Genomic DNA, 19,066 nt, shown 5'->3' on the forward strand with positions numbered 1-19,066 from the left:
CCTGTTACTACTATCGGTGTTTTTTAATTTTTCCCACTTATCTTCTGGTAAACAATTGTATTTACATATATTAGCTTCTGCTCCCGTATCTATCATTGGTGTATAATATCTGTTGTAATATCCTTCTATTATTATCTTTGCAAGTATATATTTTTCATATTTTTATCATACTAAAGTCCTTTTTATTATTACTCTTTTATTTTCATAATTTATTTAACTGTTTGTCTTCTAGATTATATGGTTTTACTTGTTCTAGCCATTTTATTCCTAAAATGATATTTTCATCTCCTTGATATATTTTAAATTTTATTACTATTGGTACTCCTCCAATGATTATTTCCTTTTCTGTAGTTTCTTCGGTATACATTAATGCTTTTGGTAGTTCGGGGCATGATTGTTCAGTAGTTATTATTTTCATCTTCCGTACTAATTCTCTTGTAATATAGTTTTCTTCGTCCTGTATTATTAATATTAAATATTTTCGTTGTTCCATTATTCCCGTTATGTAGTAATGATGTGGTTTTATTTCTTCTTCCATTGATTTTTGTGGGTTTTATCTATTCTTCTTGAGGTACTCATTTTTATGATATTTGGGGTATCTCATTGTTTATTCTTTTTGATGTACTTAGTCTTTCTTTTACTATTTCTAAATCTTCTTCTATATCAATTTCATTATAACTATAATCATTTTATCTATGACTGTAACTATTCTTTCAAAAGGATTTCTATTTTTATTTTATTTATTTTATTTTTTGCTGTTATTTTATGTTTTGTTGTTAAAACATATAAGTTTTTACATCTAGCTGTAAATATTTTACTTCCGGGGCTAGTTCTATCCCTGACATTCTCCAATATAATACTAGTGATTTATCTATATTTCTGTCATTTATTGCTACTGAGTAGTTAGCACTTATTATAAATTTAAATTTTTGGTATATGAGGTTACCTTTTACTGCACTTATTATACTTTTTTCTATGGGTTGTATAATTCTATCATCCGCTAAGTATATTTCTATGGGTGTATCTATTCCTTCTCTAAAACATGCTTTTATTATATTTCTGTTCCTCCTAAATGTACATATTTAATTGGATTTTTAGCCTTAATATCTTGTATTTCTTTATTTATTATTCGTTTATTTATTATTGGTATTTTGGCCTTTCCTTTAGTGTATTTGCAATCTATGATATGTTCTCTTTGACTTACTACATAATATTCTTCTTTTTGTCGTTTAAACCAGTTTCTTATTGTTGGTATTTCGAATATTTTTCTACGCTTAGGTCTAATTCTTTTCCTTTTATTTGTTCAAATATATTATTATCAAATATTATTTTTGTTCTGCCGATTCTTCATCTTGATATTTTTCTTTAGTTATTATTTGTATATCTGTTTCAGTCATTGATAGTATTCATTATCTGATTCTATTACTGATTATTTTCATTTCATTTTCTGATAATTCATATATACTATCATTGCCTTTCTAATTCATAATCTACGTACTCTATTTGTGTATATTTTTCATCGTCTATTATTATTTCTGATATTTGTTTTTTCTTTGGATTTTTAGGTAATTTACAATCTCTAGCTATATGTCCTAATTTTCCACAATTATAACAAGTACATTCCGTTAGTTTTCTTTTTGGTCTATATGGTCTTTTGGTTTTGTAGTTTTTTACATAGTATCTTCTTCTTGGTTTTTTATATTTATATTTTTGTATTTTTTATTATATTTCTTTCTATTTTTATAATACCTATCCGTACAACCAAATTGGTGTGTTTTATTTTTGCAACATGCTAAGTTTTTTACTAATATTTTTTCCATTTTTATTTCTTCTTTATGTTTTTCACATAGTTCCATAAACCATCGTTGCAAGAATTTTATTCTAGCTCCTAAGGTCTGTTAATTCTGCTTCATTCCAACTTTTTTATTTTTTGAATTAAAAGGTTCTGGTAATTTTGTAAAATATAATTTTCTTATTTCTTTACTTTCTTCTGTGCTATATGTTCCTTTATAATAGTATTCTCTAAATGCACATGTATATTCATCTATGTAACACATATTACATATTGCTAATTTTGTCATTAGATTCGATTTATGATTTTTTCTTTATTTTGTTCTTCTACTCTGTTGTCATACTACTAAATTCATTTCTTATAGCTATTTCGTATTTATATAATATTTCCATAGTTGTAGTGGCTATTCCACCATCAAATTTTTTATTATTTCTTAAAGTTTTAAACTTTCATCTGATAAATTTTGTAGCCATAATTTTACTGTTCCTATAAGTGTTCTTTCTATATCCTGGTGCTCTTCTTTACTATTTGTTATCTATTAATTGTTTTGATATATATTATCCATATTGGGATTGTTTTATTTATATCTGCTACACAGTCTAAATCTAAAAAATCATGTTGTCAGTTATTGGTTTAGGTGTCCATTTTTTATTTAATCTTTTATCCCATATAGTTTTTTCTTTATCATATTGTTCATAGTTTTCATTATAATATTTTGGATTAAAATTTTTTGGGTTTTTTACTCCTGATGTGCTAGGTTTTTCATCCATGTCTACGTCTCTGTATTTACTTCTAAATTCTTTGTATTATCTATGTTTGCTAAAAGTTCCGTATATGTTTCGCTTGTTTCCGAATGTTGTTCATCTAGATCATCATTATTTATTTCATCATTTCTTATTTCAGGTAGATTATCTTGGTTATTTTCTTCTTTTCCTTCTAATTCATCTTCTAATTGTAAATTTTTCTTTAAATTTAATTATCTCATTTGCTAATTTTGTTTTTTGTTCCTTTTTCTTTTTGTTTCATTTCATACATTTCTTTTATCTTTTTCTAGTTCTATTATTTTAGTATTTTTTACTAGGCTGGGCATTCGGTATTTCGGTCGGTTTCAGTTTTTTTTTTTCGGTTTTCGGTTCTTGTATCATGTGTACCGAACACCGAACCGAAATAATTCGATTCGGTTCGGTTTTTGTTAGTTCGGTGGCTGGTTGTTGCTGGTCGGTCGCTGGTGGTCGCCGGTGGCTGCTGCGTGCTGCTGGTCGGCTGCTGCAGTGTTGCGTGCTGCGTGCTGCCTGCCTGCTGGGTGTCGCTTGCGTGTTGGCCTGCTGCGTGCTGGTCGGCCGGTCGTCGTTGGCTTGTTGCTGATCGGCCAGTCGCCGGAAGTGGGAAGTGGAACTGGAAAGTGGGAAAATAATGTGACTGATGTGCGGCTAACTGCTAAGAAAAGATTGAAAACAAAAATCTGAAAAGTCAAAAGTTTGAAAAGTAAAAGGCTAAAAGCTGAAAAGTGAAGTTTGACCTAATTTTGTTTATATTTTTACTATTTAATATTACTAATTAATATAATATTAATAATATTATAAATATAATATATTATATTTCGGTAAACCGAAATACCGAAAAATACAAAAATTTATACCGAAAACCGAACCGAAATACCGAAAAAATACAAAAACTCCATACCGAATACCGAACCGGAAACCGAAATACCGAAACCGAAATACCAAAATTCTTCGGTTCGGTTCGGTATTTCGGTTTTTTCGGTGTTTATGCCCAGCCCTATTTTTACTTCTTCTAATTGTTGTACTTCCTTTTTTTGATTGTTGTTTTATTTTTTCAATTTCCGTTTTTCTATCTATTTCTTCATTTTCTTTTGTTATTCTTATCATAGCAGTTAAACTATCTTCTAGTTTTACCGTTTCTTTTTCAAACATTAAACTTAGATTGTCACCTATTTTCTTATATCTTCTTCCTAGATTGGAAAATATTATCTTTATTTTTAATCCGTCATAGTTTTCATATGTTTTTTTCATCTATTGCGTATTCTTCCTTATTCATTTATAAATTGTGTTGAAGTTTATATTCTAAAGTTTCTATTTGTATTTCTAGATTAAAAAAAATAGTTTTTTCTCTATGCTATTATAGATTTTTTTACAAATTCCTGCGAATATATTATTATTAAGTCTACTTTGCCTATGTTCTAATTCTTGTCTTTTCGCTATAATTATTTCAGTAAGTTTTTCTTTATATTCATTATTTTGCTATTTATTGTATCTTTAAATATTGAATATATTTATATTCTATTTTAGATATGTTATCTATTAATTGATTTAGTTTGTCGTTATCGATTTTTGTAATACTGAGTTGTTTATATTCCGGATATAATTTGTTCAATTTTCTTCTTAATTTTCTTATCTTTCTACTAGTATGTTTCTTGCTCTGTTTCTTATTATTCATAGCTCTGATACCATTTTTTCGATGCGGAACTGGTAGTTGAGGAATTCATGAAAGTGATAGTGTGGTAGGTGGTAGTGTAATAGGTGAGTAATTTATTTTAAAGATTTTATTATAATATTCTTTTGCTAAGTGTCTTAACTTGATATTTCTTTAATATTAGGTGCGAATTCATGATAAAATATAATAATATTTATTGTAATATTCTTCCGATAGTTGTTCTAATCTGAATATTTCATTAATATTATTTATGATATATTTTAGTTATAACATATCTTGGGTTCTTTGGTACATATATAATTTTCCTCCATTAATTGTTCTAATAGTTTTATATCTTCCATAGATTCTATCCAATATTGTAAATATTCGTAGTTCATTTTAATTTGAATTTATTTCTAAATCATACCATTCTATTCTTTCGAGGTCTAAATCATGTAGGTCTATTTCATACCATTCTTGGTTTAATATATCTTCTGATTCGTTATGTTCAAATATTTTTTCCCATATTATTCTTCTTAATTCAATTATTTCTATATTTTTAAGTATATATAGGTTTAAAGTTTCGTAGTTTTTTATCATTTCATCATGCATGTATGTGGTCATGTTCGTTGTTATGCAGATTTTTATTTTCAATTATTCCTTCCTATCATAGTCATAATTGATTAAATTCATATTAGATCATTATGAACTAGATTATTTGTTTATCATGTTTTCCTGTCACTACTAGCATCGTACTTTAGCGGATACTTCCTTCTTATCAGCGCCTCAACTTTGTTTACTCCGCTAAACGGCTTCCTCGCCTACCGGTTTCAACATTAGGATGGCATAGTATAGAAGTTTTCTCCCTGTTTTCAGTGTGCTAATAAACTAGAAATCATGATTCAAATAATTCTAATACATAATAACTAACATAAATTTATTCAATCATATATATGATATTCAGGAATATATGAAATTAGTTCCGCATATTTTTTGAACAATATACCTTTGCCTCTTGCTTAGCCATGCTATCTGAAATATCTGATTGGATTTCAGATTTTGCCATTAGTATTTTAAATATTTAACTTAGTTGAGAGAGTGTTTTTATGAAAGAGGATTTTTATTTAGGCGTTGCCTGCCTTTTTAAGTTACATATCCGTTCCTTTATATAGAAAGGATTTCATACTACACTATAATAATGTACTACTATTCACTTTAACACTTGTCACCTAATAAATCACACCCTATACCATCCCTTACACTTGTCCATAATGCATTTATACTATAATAATGAAGACAATAATGTGCACCTACTTTACATTTTACTTTACGACTTTTCACATACTAATATTATTTACTTTTGTCATATGTCTTCTTTTTCTTTGTCTTTATCTTCTCATCATCTTCTTATCTCATCTTTTAGGCCTCCGTCTCTATCTCTTATTCCAGCTAGACATCTGGAATTATATTATCTTCTCCGTTGTATTTCGAACATATGTTGTCAGGGTATTTGTGACCAATTAGCTTGCAATATCTGGTTAATAACTCTGCCGAAATAAATCCTACTTTTAGTGTTCGTGTTGTAGGTCGTTCTTCTGGCTTAAGTAATGATAAAATCCATATTTGGACTTCATCCATATCTGCTTTCCTTAGCTCCCTTGAATTGGAATAAATCATTAACTGATCTCTTGCATAGTAGCTCCATATAGCGTTTTCGTTTAAATAATTATTTGCTAGCTCTTGTATAATGGTTGATATACCAATTATTCTCTTATTGGCATAAAAACTGGGTATCTCACTTTTTTGTATCTCTGATTGTTGTTCAATATCTTTCGGTATTATCATATTTTTGCTAGTCCTATCTTTACCACTTGTATCGGAGGTTTTATTTCCTCGTATAATATCTCTGTTGTTGCCGTATAAAATTTTACATAGAATAATTTCCCTTAGTAACTCACTTTTATGTAATAAATACTTTATATAGTTCCGATATTCCACTTAGTTCCTCTCCGTCATATGTATATATTGTATTTAATAGTCCATAGTTATAACATGTCCTTACTAAGTTGGCGTTAGTTTTCGGTTGTGCAATTAGTTTATTATAACCTTGTAATTTTTGGGTTAAATAATCCTGGTTGGGTTCTTGGATTGTAGTAGATCTGGGTTTAAGGTTTAAAAATGTTTGGATTTTGTATATATTTTCTATATAGATTCGCGTAATATGGTTATATGTTATTTCGTCATGGTGTAGGCTATCCGCATATGTAGAAGTTTGTGGTTCTATAGTTAATGTGTTTTTTGGTGTTTGCCTCGGGGTAAATGATTTTTCGAATAACTGGTTTAAGTTTGAATTCTTATGTTTTTCACTAACTCGTTGGCTTGTACCTGCAGCTGTATTTAACCAAATGTTATGGGTTTTTAGGTGTTTCCCAACGTCACCTTTTAGCTCTAGATTTTTTCTGTCTTCCGATCGACATAGCTCCGCATTTTTATAGTCATGCTGCTGACTTATACTAGCTTTAGACTTCAGATTATCTTCATTAGTCTTTAGCTTTTGTATCTCGTTGTCCATACTATCCACTTTTGTACAAAGTGTAGTAATGGCTTTGAGTATCTTTTCGATTGTATCTTCTTCCTCAGTCTCAGTCTGAGTAGCTTTGTCGTGATAGGTAATCTGCAATAACATTCTTATCAGTTTTTATTACTTCAATTGTAAATGTAAAATTTAATATATTTAATATCAATCTCCTTATTTCTTTTGTTGTTACCGAATCTTGTATTTTTCTTGTTAGCCACCATTTTACTTGTGTATTATCTGTTCTTATAATAAATTCATTATATACAATATATGGTTCAAATGATAATAAACATTTATATACCAATATAATCTTTCCTATTTATTTCTCATCTTATTTCTGCATTAGTAAATGTTCCTGAATAATATCTACAATGATGTTCTATTTTTTCTTCTCCATACCTGTATTTTAATACTCCTCCATAATTTTTTCATTGGCATCTGATTCTACTATATAAGTAAATTTTTTATTTTCATCCGGAAAATATAGTTTAGGTAGGTTCTTACATAATAATTTTATTTTTTGTATTTGTGTTTGGCCTTTCTTATCAAACTGGTATTCTACATCTTTCTTTAATTTTTGTTGTAATGTTTTAAATTTCTGCTAATTTGATATGTATTCTCTTACGTGGTTTACTAGTCCTAGAAATGATTGTAATTTATTTTTCGTATCTAGCTGTTCATTTGAATTAATTATTTTTTGCACTATATGCGTTTGCATTTTATTCCATTTTTATCTATTTGTATTCCTAGGAATTCCATTTGATTTTTCATTATGTCTGCTTTCTTTTTACTTAGACTTATGCCTGAATATTCTATGTATGAATTTTTCTAATAATCTTATGTGTTCATCTTGAGTTTTAGAATATAGTAATATATCATCAATATATACTACACAATTTTCTAATTGTTTAAAGTAGTTATCCATAAAGTTTTGATATCTACCTAGTGCATTTTTATATTCGAATGGTAATAAATTTCATTCATAGAATTCTTGTGGTACAGTGAATGTTATTAGTTTTTTAAATTTTTCTTCTAGTTTTAAGTGATAAAATCTTGATTTACAATCAAATTTGCTAAAATAATTATATCCTTCAAAGAACGACAAAATAGAACCCAAGATATAAAGAAAGAGGAGAAGATCACCTTCACGAATCACAATTCTCTCGACTTGGAACAAGACACCAGTCAACTGGACATTTCGCGATCAATGATCATCTACATCGGTCTACTCAGGATCATATCAAGCATATCCGTCAAGCATTCTCAAAATTTTAATCCACTCACAAGTTTGACGTTTCTCTTCCAAGGTAAATGTATAACTTGCATTGAGTTTGGAGACCTTTTTGTTTCGTAGATCCAAAAGTGTAGTTTCTGTTGCCCACAGTATTATTGTAAATGATTCTGTACCTTTAAGTCTTCTTAAGTTTATTCTTCACACTCATCACAGTATTGAACAAGTTGTCAAATAAATGCTTCGATACATGTTGAAACAAATTATGCTTCCAATAGTGTTCAACCCAATAACCTGGTATCCTTAATTTTCCATCAGAGCTTCCATTAGTAGTGATGCATGTTTGGACACATAGTCTTCTTCACTGTTGTTGTGAAAACATGTGTATGCCAAAACAGCATTTACTATCATAAAAAGAAGAACATAGAAAACAGAGACATATTCAAAACAAAACATGTCATGTAGCATAAAGCTGTAAAGTAATGCGCTGTTTCTTGAACTTTAGTTATTGTGCCATATATGTTTGCTCAAATCTTTATTGACTTTGTGCAGCTAGAAATATTTCACGGGGGAATAAGCAGAGCAGTGGTGGACTGGAAATTTACAAAAGATTAGTTAAAAGCATAACCAAAGGAACCCGTAATCTCTAGTAGTCGAAGTGTATACTGAAGGTGTTAAGGAAAGCTGACCGGTTCTACAAAGAAAACTGACATTCAGGGGACTTGGATTGGGCATGCCACATGGTTACGTTACTTGTCTCATTCTTGTCAACCTAGAGCAGTGTACTTTCACTTCATGAATACGTAAAACACTTTTTGATAATTTTATGCTAAGATGTTATTTAGCATTTTTACCTCCTCAGATGAATAGCAAGGATGGCAGATTGCAGTTGATGACAATGATGCGAGAGTTGTATGTGAGCTCTCTTGCTGTTATTACCCTGCAGTTGTGTTGTAGGCAATAGCAGCCTACATCGTGGATTAGTTGAAGTATGTGTAAGTTGATCCGCAAACAACCATCCTAATCAGAAAAAAAGAGATACATATTTTGGTGTTTTGCGTGATACTTTTTGGAGATTGATCTTATATCTTTATGATGAGTGAATGAATGAATGAAACCAAGTACAAAGAATATTGATAGTCGGCTTGCCAGTGCACACTCTTTGTCTGAAAGAAAGAAAAACATTTCTTATACTGAAGATCAAAATTTTGTTGTGGCAGCTGAAGGCAGTGTCCTCTAGGAACTAGCGTACTTCACATTGGCTAAGAAAAATCTGGCTATGATCACATAATTCAATTGAGCTGCATCCAGCTTCCTTATTCCCACTGAGAGAAGATCCCACCTCTTTTGCCTTCACCTCTAACATGTCTCTCTCCTCGGGCAATATCCCAGCGATTGCATAAGTACCATTCAGAAGTAGTGCATCAGCAGGGTGTTCGCCAAATCTCTGTTCTAGTTCTTTCGTCACTTGTTTTCCCAACTCAACACTACCATGGACTCTGCATGCTGCTAGTAGGGAACGCCATGCAGTAGCATCCCCCTCAATGGGCAAACCTTTTATTAGTTCTCGTGCTGTTTCAAGCAATCCAGCACGACCTAAGATATCAGTCAAACATCCATAATGCTCAATTTTAGGAGTCAAGCCATATTCTAGGATCATTTTCCTAAAACAGCTGATGCCCTCTGCCACCAGTCCCCCATGACTACAAGCACTAAATACTGCCAAAAAAGTCACTTCATTAGGCCTAAAACCTTCATCCTCCATTCTGTGGAAGAGTGCAATAGCATCCTTTGCCTCCCCATGTACCCCATAACCCATTATCATTGCAGTCCAACACTTCACGTCTTTAGTCTCCATACTGTCAAAAACATTAACTGCCTTCACAAGCAACCCACACTTGGCATACATATCGATCAATGCCGTTCCATGAACTGGATCCAAAACTAACTGCTGGTCTTCCACAAAGTTCTGAATATATTCACCCATATTAAGAGCTCCGGAGAAAGCACAAGAGGAAAGCAAACTTGCCAAGGTTGACGAATTCGGCTTCAATCTTTGAACCTTCATTTCCCTCAATAGAAACAATGCCTCTTCTAGCAACCCCTTTTTAGCATATCCATCTATCAAACAGTTCCACAAGACAACATCTTTCGGATAAGCTTCATCAAATAGACTACGGCCTGAACTAACGCAGCCTATCTTCCCATACATAGATATCAAGGCAGTTATCACCTTCAAACTATCGCAAAATCCAATCTTTATGCAATAACCATGCAGGGATTCCCCTACCAAAGTAATCCTTAACTCACCAATCGCAGACAAAACACTCAACATCGTCGTGACACTAGCAGAAATACCATCCCTACGCAACTCTACAAACATATCCAAAACAGCAGAATAATTACTTACACAAAGATAACCACCCATCAAAGTGTTCCAGGAAACCAAATCCTTCTTTGAAAATTCATCGAACAGCTGGTGTGCACAACGGATTCCCCCACAAACACAATAAAAATTCAAAAGGGTATTCTTCAAATCAAGAAACAAATCAAACCCAGATCTCAAAACAACTGAATGAACAGCTAGACCAGTCCATTTCTCCAATAAACGTATACAAGATCGAAGCACAGAAACAAAAGCAAATTGATCAAGAACAACATTTTGTTCTCTCATATAGTTGAAAAACACAAGACCCTTTTGTGGATCATCACTAATTGAATAGCTACGAAGCATGGTATTAAACATATAAAGATTTGGGCTTTTTACATACTTGAAAATAGAAGATGTATAATCTGTAAACTGGATTGAACATGCGAGGAGTTTGCTTAGAGTGAAAGGAATTTGGTCTTGGCCAGTTTTGATCATTAAGGCATGAAATTGAGTGGTTTCTGAGATTTTTTTGCATGATTGTAACTGAGAAATGAGATTTTGATCTGAAGAAAATGTAGAACAATGTCTTGAAAATTGTTTGAAGGTTTGTCTTAGATGACGTGAACAGTAGGATTTAAAGGCTATGTTCATGAGCACAAATTTAGCGGCAAAGTGTACCATCAAGAAGGATTTGTTGCTTCTGTAATAGAACTTTTTTTTTTCTGGTTTTACGGTGTCCGAAGTCCACATTGGAGCTCCGATTAAATTTGGATCGCGCTCTGCAGGGTTCATTCAGGGGTACCGCTCCCAAAGGATTTTCTCCATATTCAGGGCTCAAATCCAAGACTTCTGGTTAAGGGTGAAGCACTCCCACCAGTGCACCACAACTCACGTTGGTGTAATAGAAACATTACTCCGTCTGTTCTAATTTAGGTGACACAAATTATTTTTCGAGTCAAATAGTTTAAGTTTGGCGGAAATTTACAGATGGAATTTTCAATTTTTTTATATGAAATTTATATATTTGTAAACTACATAAAAAGTATTCTAAGTCACAATAATTGATAATTCAAAATATTTAAAAGATCTATGAAAAAATTAAAGTCAAAGATAGACTTGTTTGAATTTCGATATCTGAAAAGTACCACATAAAATGGGACGGAAAGAGTATTTATTTTTCGAAAAATCCGTCAAAAATGTCTTTAAACTATGAAAAATTGAATAAAAATGTGCTCAAGTAATAATTTGGTTTTAAAATACTTGAGATGTATTTATGTATTTTCCAATTTGATAAATATGTATTTGTTTACCGACACACAAATACAAATACATTCCTTTAAAGTCTACAACCCTTACCCACAAATATAAATACATCTTAAGAAATATATTGATTAAGATATGGAGTAGATATAGTGAAATATATTCTTGATTTATGAATACTTCTTGATACCAATTCATTCGAAATGTATTGAAGTTTCGTTAATAGTTCTATGGCTTGGGCTTCTTCTTTTTTTTCTTAGTATGGAATAGAGGGAGTATACATCATGTTAACTTTTTTTTTTCTTTTTCATTTCAATTTCTAATTTGAGAGAACATTTTTCGCAATGGCGCGCATGTGTGATAAATTTTGAAAAAAATAAAAATAAAATAAATAAAAAAAATAAAAATAAAAATAAAAAATATATATATATATATATTAAATATATTTCTTAAATTTGGAATAAATTGCACATAATATTTATATTGTTCCGCCTAATCAAAATTAAGAGGAATTGTTGCCTACTACTAAAATTCTGTTTTTACAACAGATATGTTCTTCTATGAAAGAAGGAGACTTAGAAGAAAAGGAAGAAGTTTGGATTCAAAAAAAGTATATTTAGACGTTTCCTTCATCAAGCACAATAGAATGAAGAGGAATTTGTACCATTACTAATACGTAGTAACTGTAAATATCGAATCAAGTCTCTGCTCTTCAGATCAGTCCATCCTTAATAGAGAAATTCAGCTAAATTTTTCCTAAATATGTGTTTTCATTGAATAAAAAAATCAACTCATTGAGGAAGATGAACTACTGCAATGTATAAATATTGTATAAATAACATATATGAATAAATTTACATCTCTAATACATAGTTATACATCATATATACACAATTTTATAACATTGATACATTACAAATACATATAATTATTTGATTGAATTTTTTTTGTTACTTATACAATTACGTAAGAATCCCAAAAAAATAAAAAATCAAACAAACCAGAAATCTATAGTTCTTCTTTCTTCATTTTGAGCCCGCAAGACTTCAAAATTTCAAGTTTGTTTTTGTTCTTTGATGGTGATTTTTTATTTTTCTTCAAATGTTCTTAACTCAACTAATGAATTTTATTCTTATTTATAGTTCAAAAATAATCTTTTACAATAATCAATCACTAAAATTGTTCTGCACATTGATTCGAAATTCAAAAAACTCTAATGAGACGTGAAATGTTTTAGCTCAATTCGTTAGAAACAATTTTTCAATTTTATAATGCTTCGAAATCCATTTCTCAACACAACAACAACTGCAATTCTCGAATTTTCAATCAAAGATTTAGAATTTGAAATTTAAAGCCCATAAAGTCAAGTAGATATCTCAATTTGTTCTTCAAGTTCTAACTCAATAAGTTGAGAGATGACATTAGATAAATATTAATATCACACCTTAAAATAATACGTATGTGTATTTGACTCTTAAAATATTATTAGTGTATGAGAGAAGTAAAATAGGACGTATCGATCAAGGATTAAATAGGGTATGGCTTGAGCCCTATCCAAGCTTGGGAGATAGGGGAGAATTAGATGATGATTGTGGAAAAGAGGAAAAACGAACTAATAAGAAAGATTATAAGGTGACATAGAAGGAGGAAAAATTAGAGGTTACAGTAAGAAAAATGATAGTTTTTGAACGCTTGTATGTCATGCTAAGGTACAAAGGAAAATATAAGAAATTGTACGGATTTGCCAAGACAAGAAAGTGGAAGGCTGAAGACCTAAAAGACATTATAGTAGTGCATTCAAATGCAACTAACATAACAGTCAAAGTGAAAGACATTAGCTAATTATCATCGAGGGGTTTGTTCCTAAAGAGTAATAACAGTTAATTGAATTAGTTAAGAAGGAATATATATTCACACTTTTAAAACTTGTCAATATATTTCATTAAGAACTTAAACTATAATTTGTTCAAATTGAACATCAAAACACTTGATAAAGTGTTTCTATTAGATACTTTCAGCACAAAATTTGGAGAAGTTTCAACACTTATTATCAAACATCCACTTTGTAGATAATATAGTCACTTAAAATTTATATGAAGCTGAACAAGTCGTAAGCATGTTCCGATTAAGATCAATGTACAATTAAAAAAAATATAATATATTTTAAGTGATAAAAATATCTACGTAATTTATACTTGACATCATACATCGGAGCTTTTCCAAAATTTGAGTCAAAAGTGTTTAATAGAAGCACACTCTCCTGTATTAAGGTGTTCAATTTGAATGGATTGTAGTTCAAACTAATGATAAATCTTCATTTTTAACTAACAAGGAGTGTAGTGGAATGATAAGTATTCCTTCATCTTTAATTAAAGGTTTGAGGTTGGGGTCGTCTTAGGTACGGAGTCGCCTTTGTTAGGAAGAGTTTTACCCTCAATGTCGGACTTTTCGGCACAAATTCGGATTTAATCGAACTCCAATGTAAATATCAGACATCAACACTAATCTAGATTTAGTCGAACTCTAATATGGATATCAGACCTCGAATGTAAATCGGGGAAAAAGAATGTTCATTATTGAAGACAATCGATGGTCGAAATGAGTGCCACGATCTACCACTCTATTCTTGAAACGTGTGCATAAACAGCCAATCATATATATTTTGGCTAAGGGTTAGAGCATATATAACTTGATTCTCTTTTTATATAATTCATGAAGTGGCTGGTATGTACTCTGCATAACAAAACAAACATGTCACTAGTGTCACCTAGTCACCCATGACTTTTCTTTCACAAAATTCCAACAAACTAATAACACTTCCTCAAACAACTTTTTTTTAAATATTTTTAAAAAAAAGTTATATGAGACATGAACCTTGTACATTAATCAATAATGCATAAGTTTGGTGTTAAAGAAAAAGGATATTAACACTTTTTTATAAGAGCAATGATTTTTTAAAACGAGTCATTTTTCTTGGGTGAAAATGTTATTTAAAATACTTCATTTTTTGTGCTAAAAATTATTACAGGTCCCAATTGATTCAACAATTGAATTATTGGAGTTATCGGGTTATTAGTTTAGGATTTAGTCCAACAAACATAATATATATATAGTCTACAAAGCATTCTTTTTATGTAGGATTTAGGAAAAAATCAGATTTTAATAGGGTGTAATATTATAGTTAGCATACCCTCATGCAAGCATCAATGTATATTTGTACTTGTAACTTATAAATTATACATAAATAACTCTATCACTACTTTAAAACTTCTTTTCTCCCTTAAATATCAATACATTTTTTTTATCCTCATGGTTTTTGATTAATCACATTTAACATTTAATTAATTGAGATATGTACACTTTTGATCTCTCAAACTGTGAATTTTCTTAAATAATAAACTATTAAGTTCAATTCTAGAAGAAAGTGTGATTTATCTTTACTTTTAACTTTCTAAAAAGTATTTAAATAGCAAAATTTCTAAGTGGACAATGATTCTTCTTGTATCTATATCTAAGTAAAATTAACCATAAATATAATTTAAATAGATATATAAGTATTTTTTATAGAATCTTTTCAACTATCTATATTTATCTTTGTTTAAAGTAAGACAACGAAAGTTCTTTATCCCATATTAGTCATGCAAATCATATATATTTTGGCAAAGGGTTAAAGAGTCCTCTAGAACTTTTATCTCATTTTGGATTAGAAACTCAATAACAAAGATTGATGTTAATTTCAACATTTGATGTCTAAATAGTATTCTCAATATCGTTGTTAAAAATTGTCTAAGTATAAATTTTTTATGTCTATATAATATTTCTTGAGATACAAAAATTTTCAAACATTTCTATAAGAATAAAATATTCCGCTTATCTAGTTACTTTAATTTGTTTATTTATTTATTTTTCTTCAAAAGCTCGAATACCCTTTATAAAAGTTTTTGGTCAATCATCTAGCTATTTCTAAATTGACAAAATCAAGGATCTCTTCGCTAAATAGTTAATTAAAATTAAATTAAATTAAAAGAGCTATAAAAACCTTTTATTTTTCTAATTGAACCTATCATTGTAGAGATCCTCCCTACCCTTAGAAAACAAAATCATACTAGTTAGATTATTTTATCCTTGATAAGTTACCCTTTTTTTGTATTTTCTTTTTATTTATTTATTTATTTACCTTTTAATTTAATTTATCCTTGATTCTTTTTTGTGTACTTTATTTTCTAAGTTACCCTTTTCATGTTTTTTTTTTTTTATTTGTTTAACTTTTTTACTTTAATTTTACACTCGTGATTATTTACAAAATTAACATATATATATTTACTGATCCAGCAATTAGCTCGTGAAGATTTTCATTGGATTATCGTGATTTTCCTAGCGAAATATTAAATGAGCTAGCCGCCCTTTCTCCAGAAAAAAAAAGTTATTTACTAAAAACAATTAACAACAACAACAACAATAATAATAATAATAATAATAATAATAAATAATAATAAATAATAATAAATAATATATATATATATATATATTGCAGCGATTATATTATGACAATTTCGTATTATCACCACAAATATAAAATAAAAAAGATGTTTTTTCTAAACGCCATACTCCCTCTGTCCCTAATTACTTGTCCACTTTTGAATTGACACACCTATTAAAAAAGCAATTATTGACATATTGAGTTTACAATTGTACCCCTATTAATTATGAAGTAGATGAATCAAAAAATTTAAGATTTTCTAGAAATTCTACATTTTTCGAAGTAATTAATTGAGGATATAAAAGGTAAGATTATTTTATCCTTTCTTGATTTGTCAAAAATGATAAGTAATTAAGGACAACTATAAAAAAAAAAAGTGGACAAGTAATTAGGTATTAAATATTCTAATAGCAACCGTTAGTATTTAAATTACCGCGCTTGGAACCACTACTTATATTTTCTAACTTTTCTCTACTTTGAAAAGTGAATTAATTTAATTTTTTAAGAAAAAACCAAAGCTTGTAATTAAGGTGTCTATTAATAAACATTTAATGCCAAGTTGAAAGATTAAGAGGTCACTTGGTACGAGGAATTAGAGATAATAGTTTTGAAATAAAATATAAAATTATTTTATTTTGTAGAATATTAGTTAATCACAAAGTTATTTATCCTAACATTTATAATATAATAATAAGATAAATTATTCCCCCATATATATATATACTAGATAATGTTGTATGTGCTATGCACGGGCCCAATAATATAAATGGTATGTTTTGGGGCTAATAACGAAGTTTTTGAAGCGATTGTTTGCGTGGATAAAAGAATAAGTTTTTTTTATCACAAACCTGTATTTTCTTTGACGCTATTGAAGGCATAATAAGACTATCCACATACAACATTTTTGAAATATTTTATGTTGTCAATTATCATGATTTATAGTATTTTTACGATAGATTCACTTCAAGAATCAGTGGAATTTTTGTATTTTTTTCAAAACATATTTTATGTTGTCAATTATCATGATTTATAGTATTTTTACGATAGATTCACTTCAAGAATTAGTGGATTTTTTTTGTATTTTTTTCAAAACATATTTTATGTTGTCAATTATCATGATTTATAGTATTTTTATGCATTTTTTAAATATAAAAAAACCCAAAAAAAAAATAAGACAAATATTATTATGGACCCAATATATGTTATTTTTGTTGTCTCAATTTATGTCACACAAATAAAATTTGGAGAGTCATCCAAATTTTAATTTTTTTAAAAAGAATGTTTTAAGTTATTAATTATTGTGATTTCTAATATTTTTATGTAACTTTCAAATAACCTACATTACTGGTCACTTTGTCCAAATTTATGTGATATGGATAAAATTACAAAATTAACCCTTTTAAAATGTCTTTCAGATATATTAAGTTGTTAATTATTATTATTTATAATACTTTTTTGGTAATTGTAAAATGATATGTGTTATTTTTTCTGTCCCAATATATGTGAGCATGATAGAATTCTGAGAGTGAATCTATTTTATTATATAGCTTTTAAATATTTTAAATTGGTAATTATTGTAATTTTTAATGCTTTTTAAGTCATTTGTAAATGATATATGTTGCTTCCTTTGTCCCATTTTATATAGTATAAATAAAATTCCCGAAACCAACTCAATTTTGAATATATTTTTTAAATATTTTAAATTATTAATTATTGCGATTTATAATATTAAAAAAAATAGAAAATGTACAAAATTTGTATCAGCCTAAAAAATGACCACGATAATTCGAAGCCTACAGAAAGCAATATGGTTGTACGTAATTTTTAAATACTTAATATATATTACTCCGCTTGTCTCAATGTATGTAGCATAGATAAAATTTTAAGAGTCAATCAAATGTTGTTAATTGTTAAGATTTATAATACATTTTATGTAGTTTTCAATAATTTCACATTAAACAATACATATTACTACTTTTGTCTCATTTTATGTGACATTGATAGATTAATTTTAAAAATCAGTCAATTTATTTTTTTGAGTTTTTTTTAATAAATATTTTAAGTTGTCAATTATCACGATTTATTGTATTTTATACATAATTTTTAACGATAGATTAATTTCAAGAATCAATCGAATTTTTTTATATGTATTTATTTTTGAAATATTTTATGTTGTCAATTATCATGATTTATAGTATTTTTACGATAGATTAACTTCAAGAATCAGTGGAATTTTTTGTATCTTTTTCAAAACATATTTTATGTTGTCAATTATCATGATTTATAGTATTTTTACACAATTTTTAAATATAAAAAAAACTAAAAAAATAAGACAAATAAATTAAAATGGACCCAATATATGTTATTTTTGTTGTCTCAATTTATGTGACACAAATGAAATTTGGAGAGTCATTGAATATTATATATTATACTTGGGCATAAACTCCCTTACGCACGGGCCCAATAACTATTATTTTTTGTCCTAATGTATGTGACACAGATAAAATATAGTGAGTTATTTAAATTTAATATGATTTTTAAATATTTGAAGTTGTTAATAATGTAATTTATAATATTTTTACGTAATTTGTAAATACTTAATATATATTACTCCGCTTGTCTCAATGTATGTAACATAGATAAAATTTCAAGAGTTAATCAAATGTTGTTAATTGTTAAGATTTACAATACATTTTACGTAGTTTTCAATAATTTCACATTAAATAATACATATTACTACTTTTGTCTCATTTTATGTGACGTTGATAGATTAATTTTAAGAATCAGTCAATTTATTTGTGTTTTTTTAATAAATATTTTAAGTTGTCAATTGTCACGATTTATTGTATTTTATACATAAATTTTAACGATAGATTAATTTCAAGAATCAATCGAAATTTTTTATATGTATTTTTAAAAAA

At 28.6% G+C, this 19,066-nt stretch overlaps 1 protein-coding gene across 1 annotated transcript; it reads right to left on the reverse strand.

The window, feature by feature from the left end:
- Positions 1 to 9,172: 9,172 nt before the first annotated feature.
- LOC125830127 (pentatricopeptide repeat-containing protein At1g26900, mitochondrial-like) lies at positions 9,173 to 11,058 on the reverse strand. The gene has a single exon (XM_049509330.1). The coding sequence runs from the start codon at positions 11,054 to 11,056 to the stop codon at positions 9,278 to 9,280; it is 1,779 nt and encodes a 592-aa protein (XP_049365287.1). The 5' UTR covers positions 11,057 to 11,058; the 3' UTR covers positions 9,173 to 9,277.
- Between the last annotated feature and the right edge of the window lie 8,008 nt (positions 11,059 to 19,066).

Source organism: Solanum verrucosum, unplaced genomic scaffold, assembly GCF_900185275.1.
Source record: "Solanum verrucosum unplaced genomic scaffold, falcon-dt-bn FXZP01000464.1, whole genome shotgun sequence".
Lineage (NCBI taxonomy): Eukaryota > Viridiplantae > Streptophyta > Magnoliopsida > Solanales > Solanaceae > Solanum > Solanum verrucosum.

Coding starts and splice junctions, on each gene's coding strand:
- LOC125830127 (XM_049509330.1), bottom strand. CDS start 11,056: ATGAACATAGCCTTTAAATCCTACTGTTCACGTCATCTAAGACAAACC.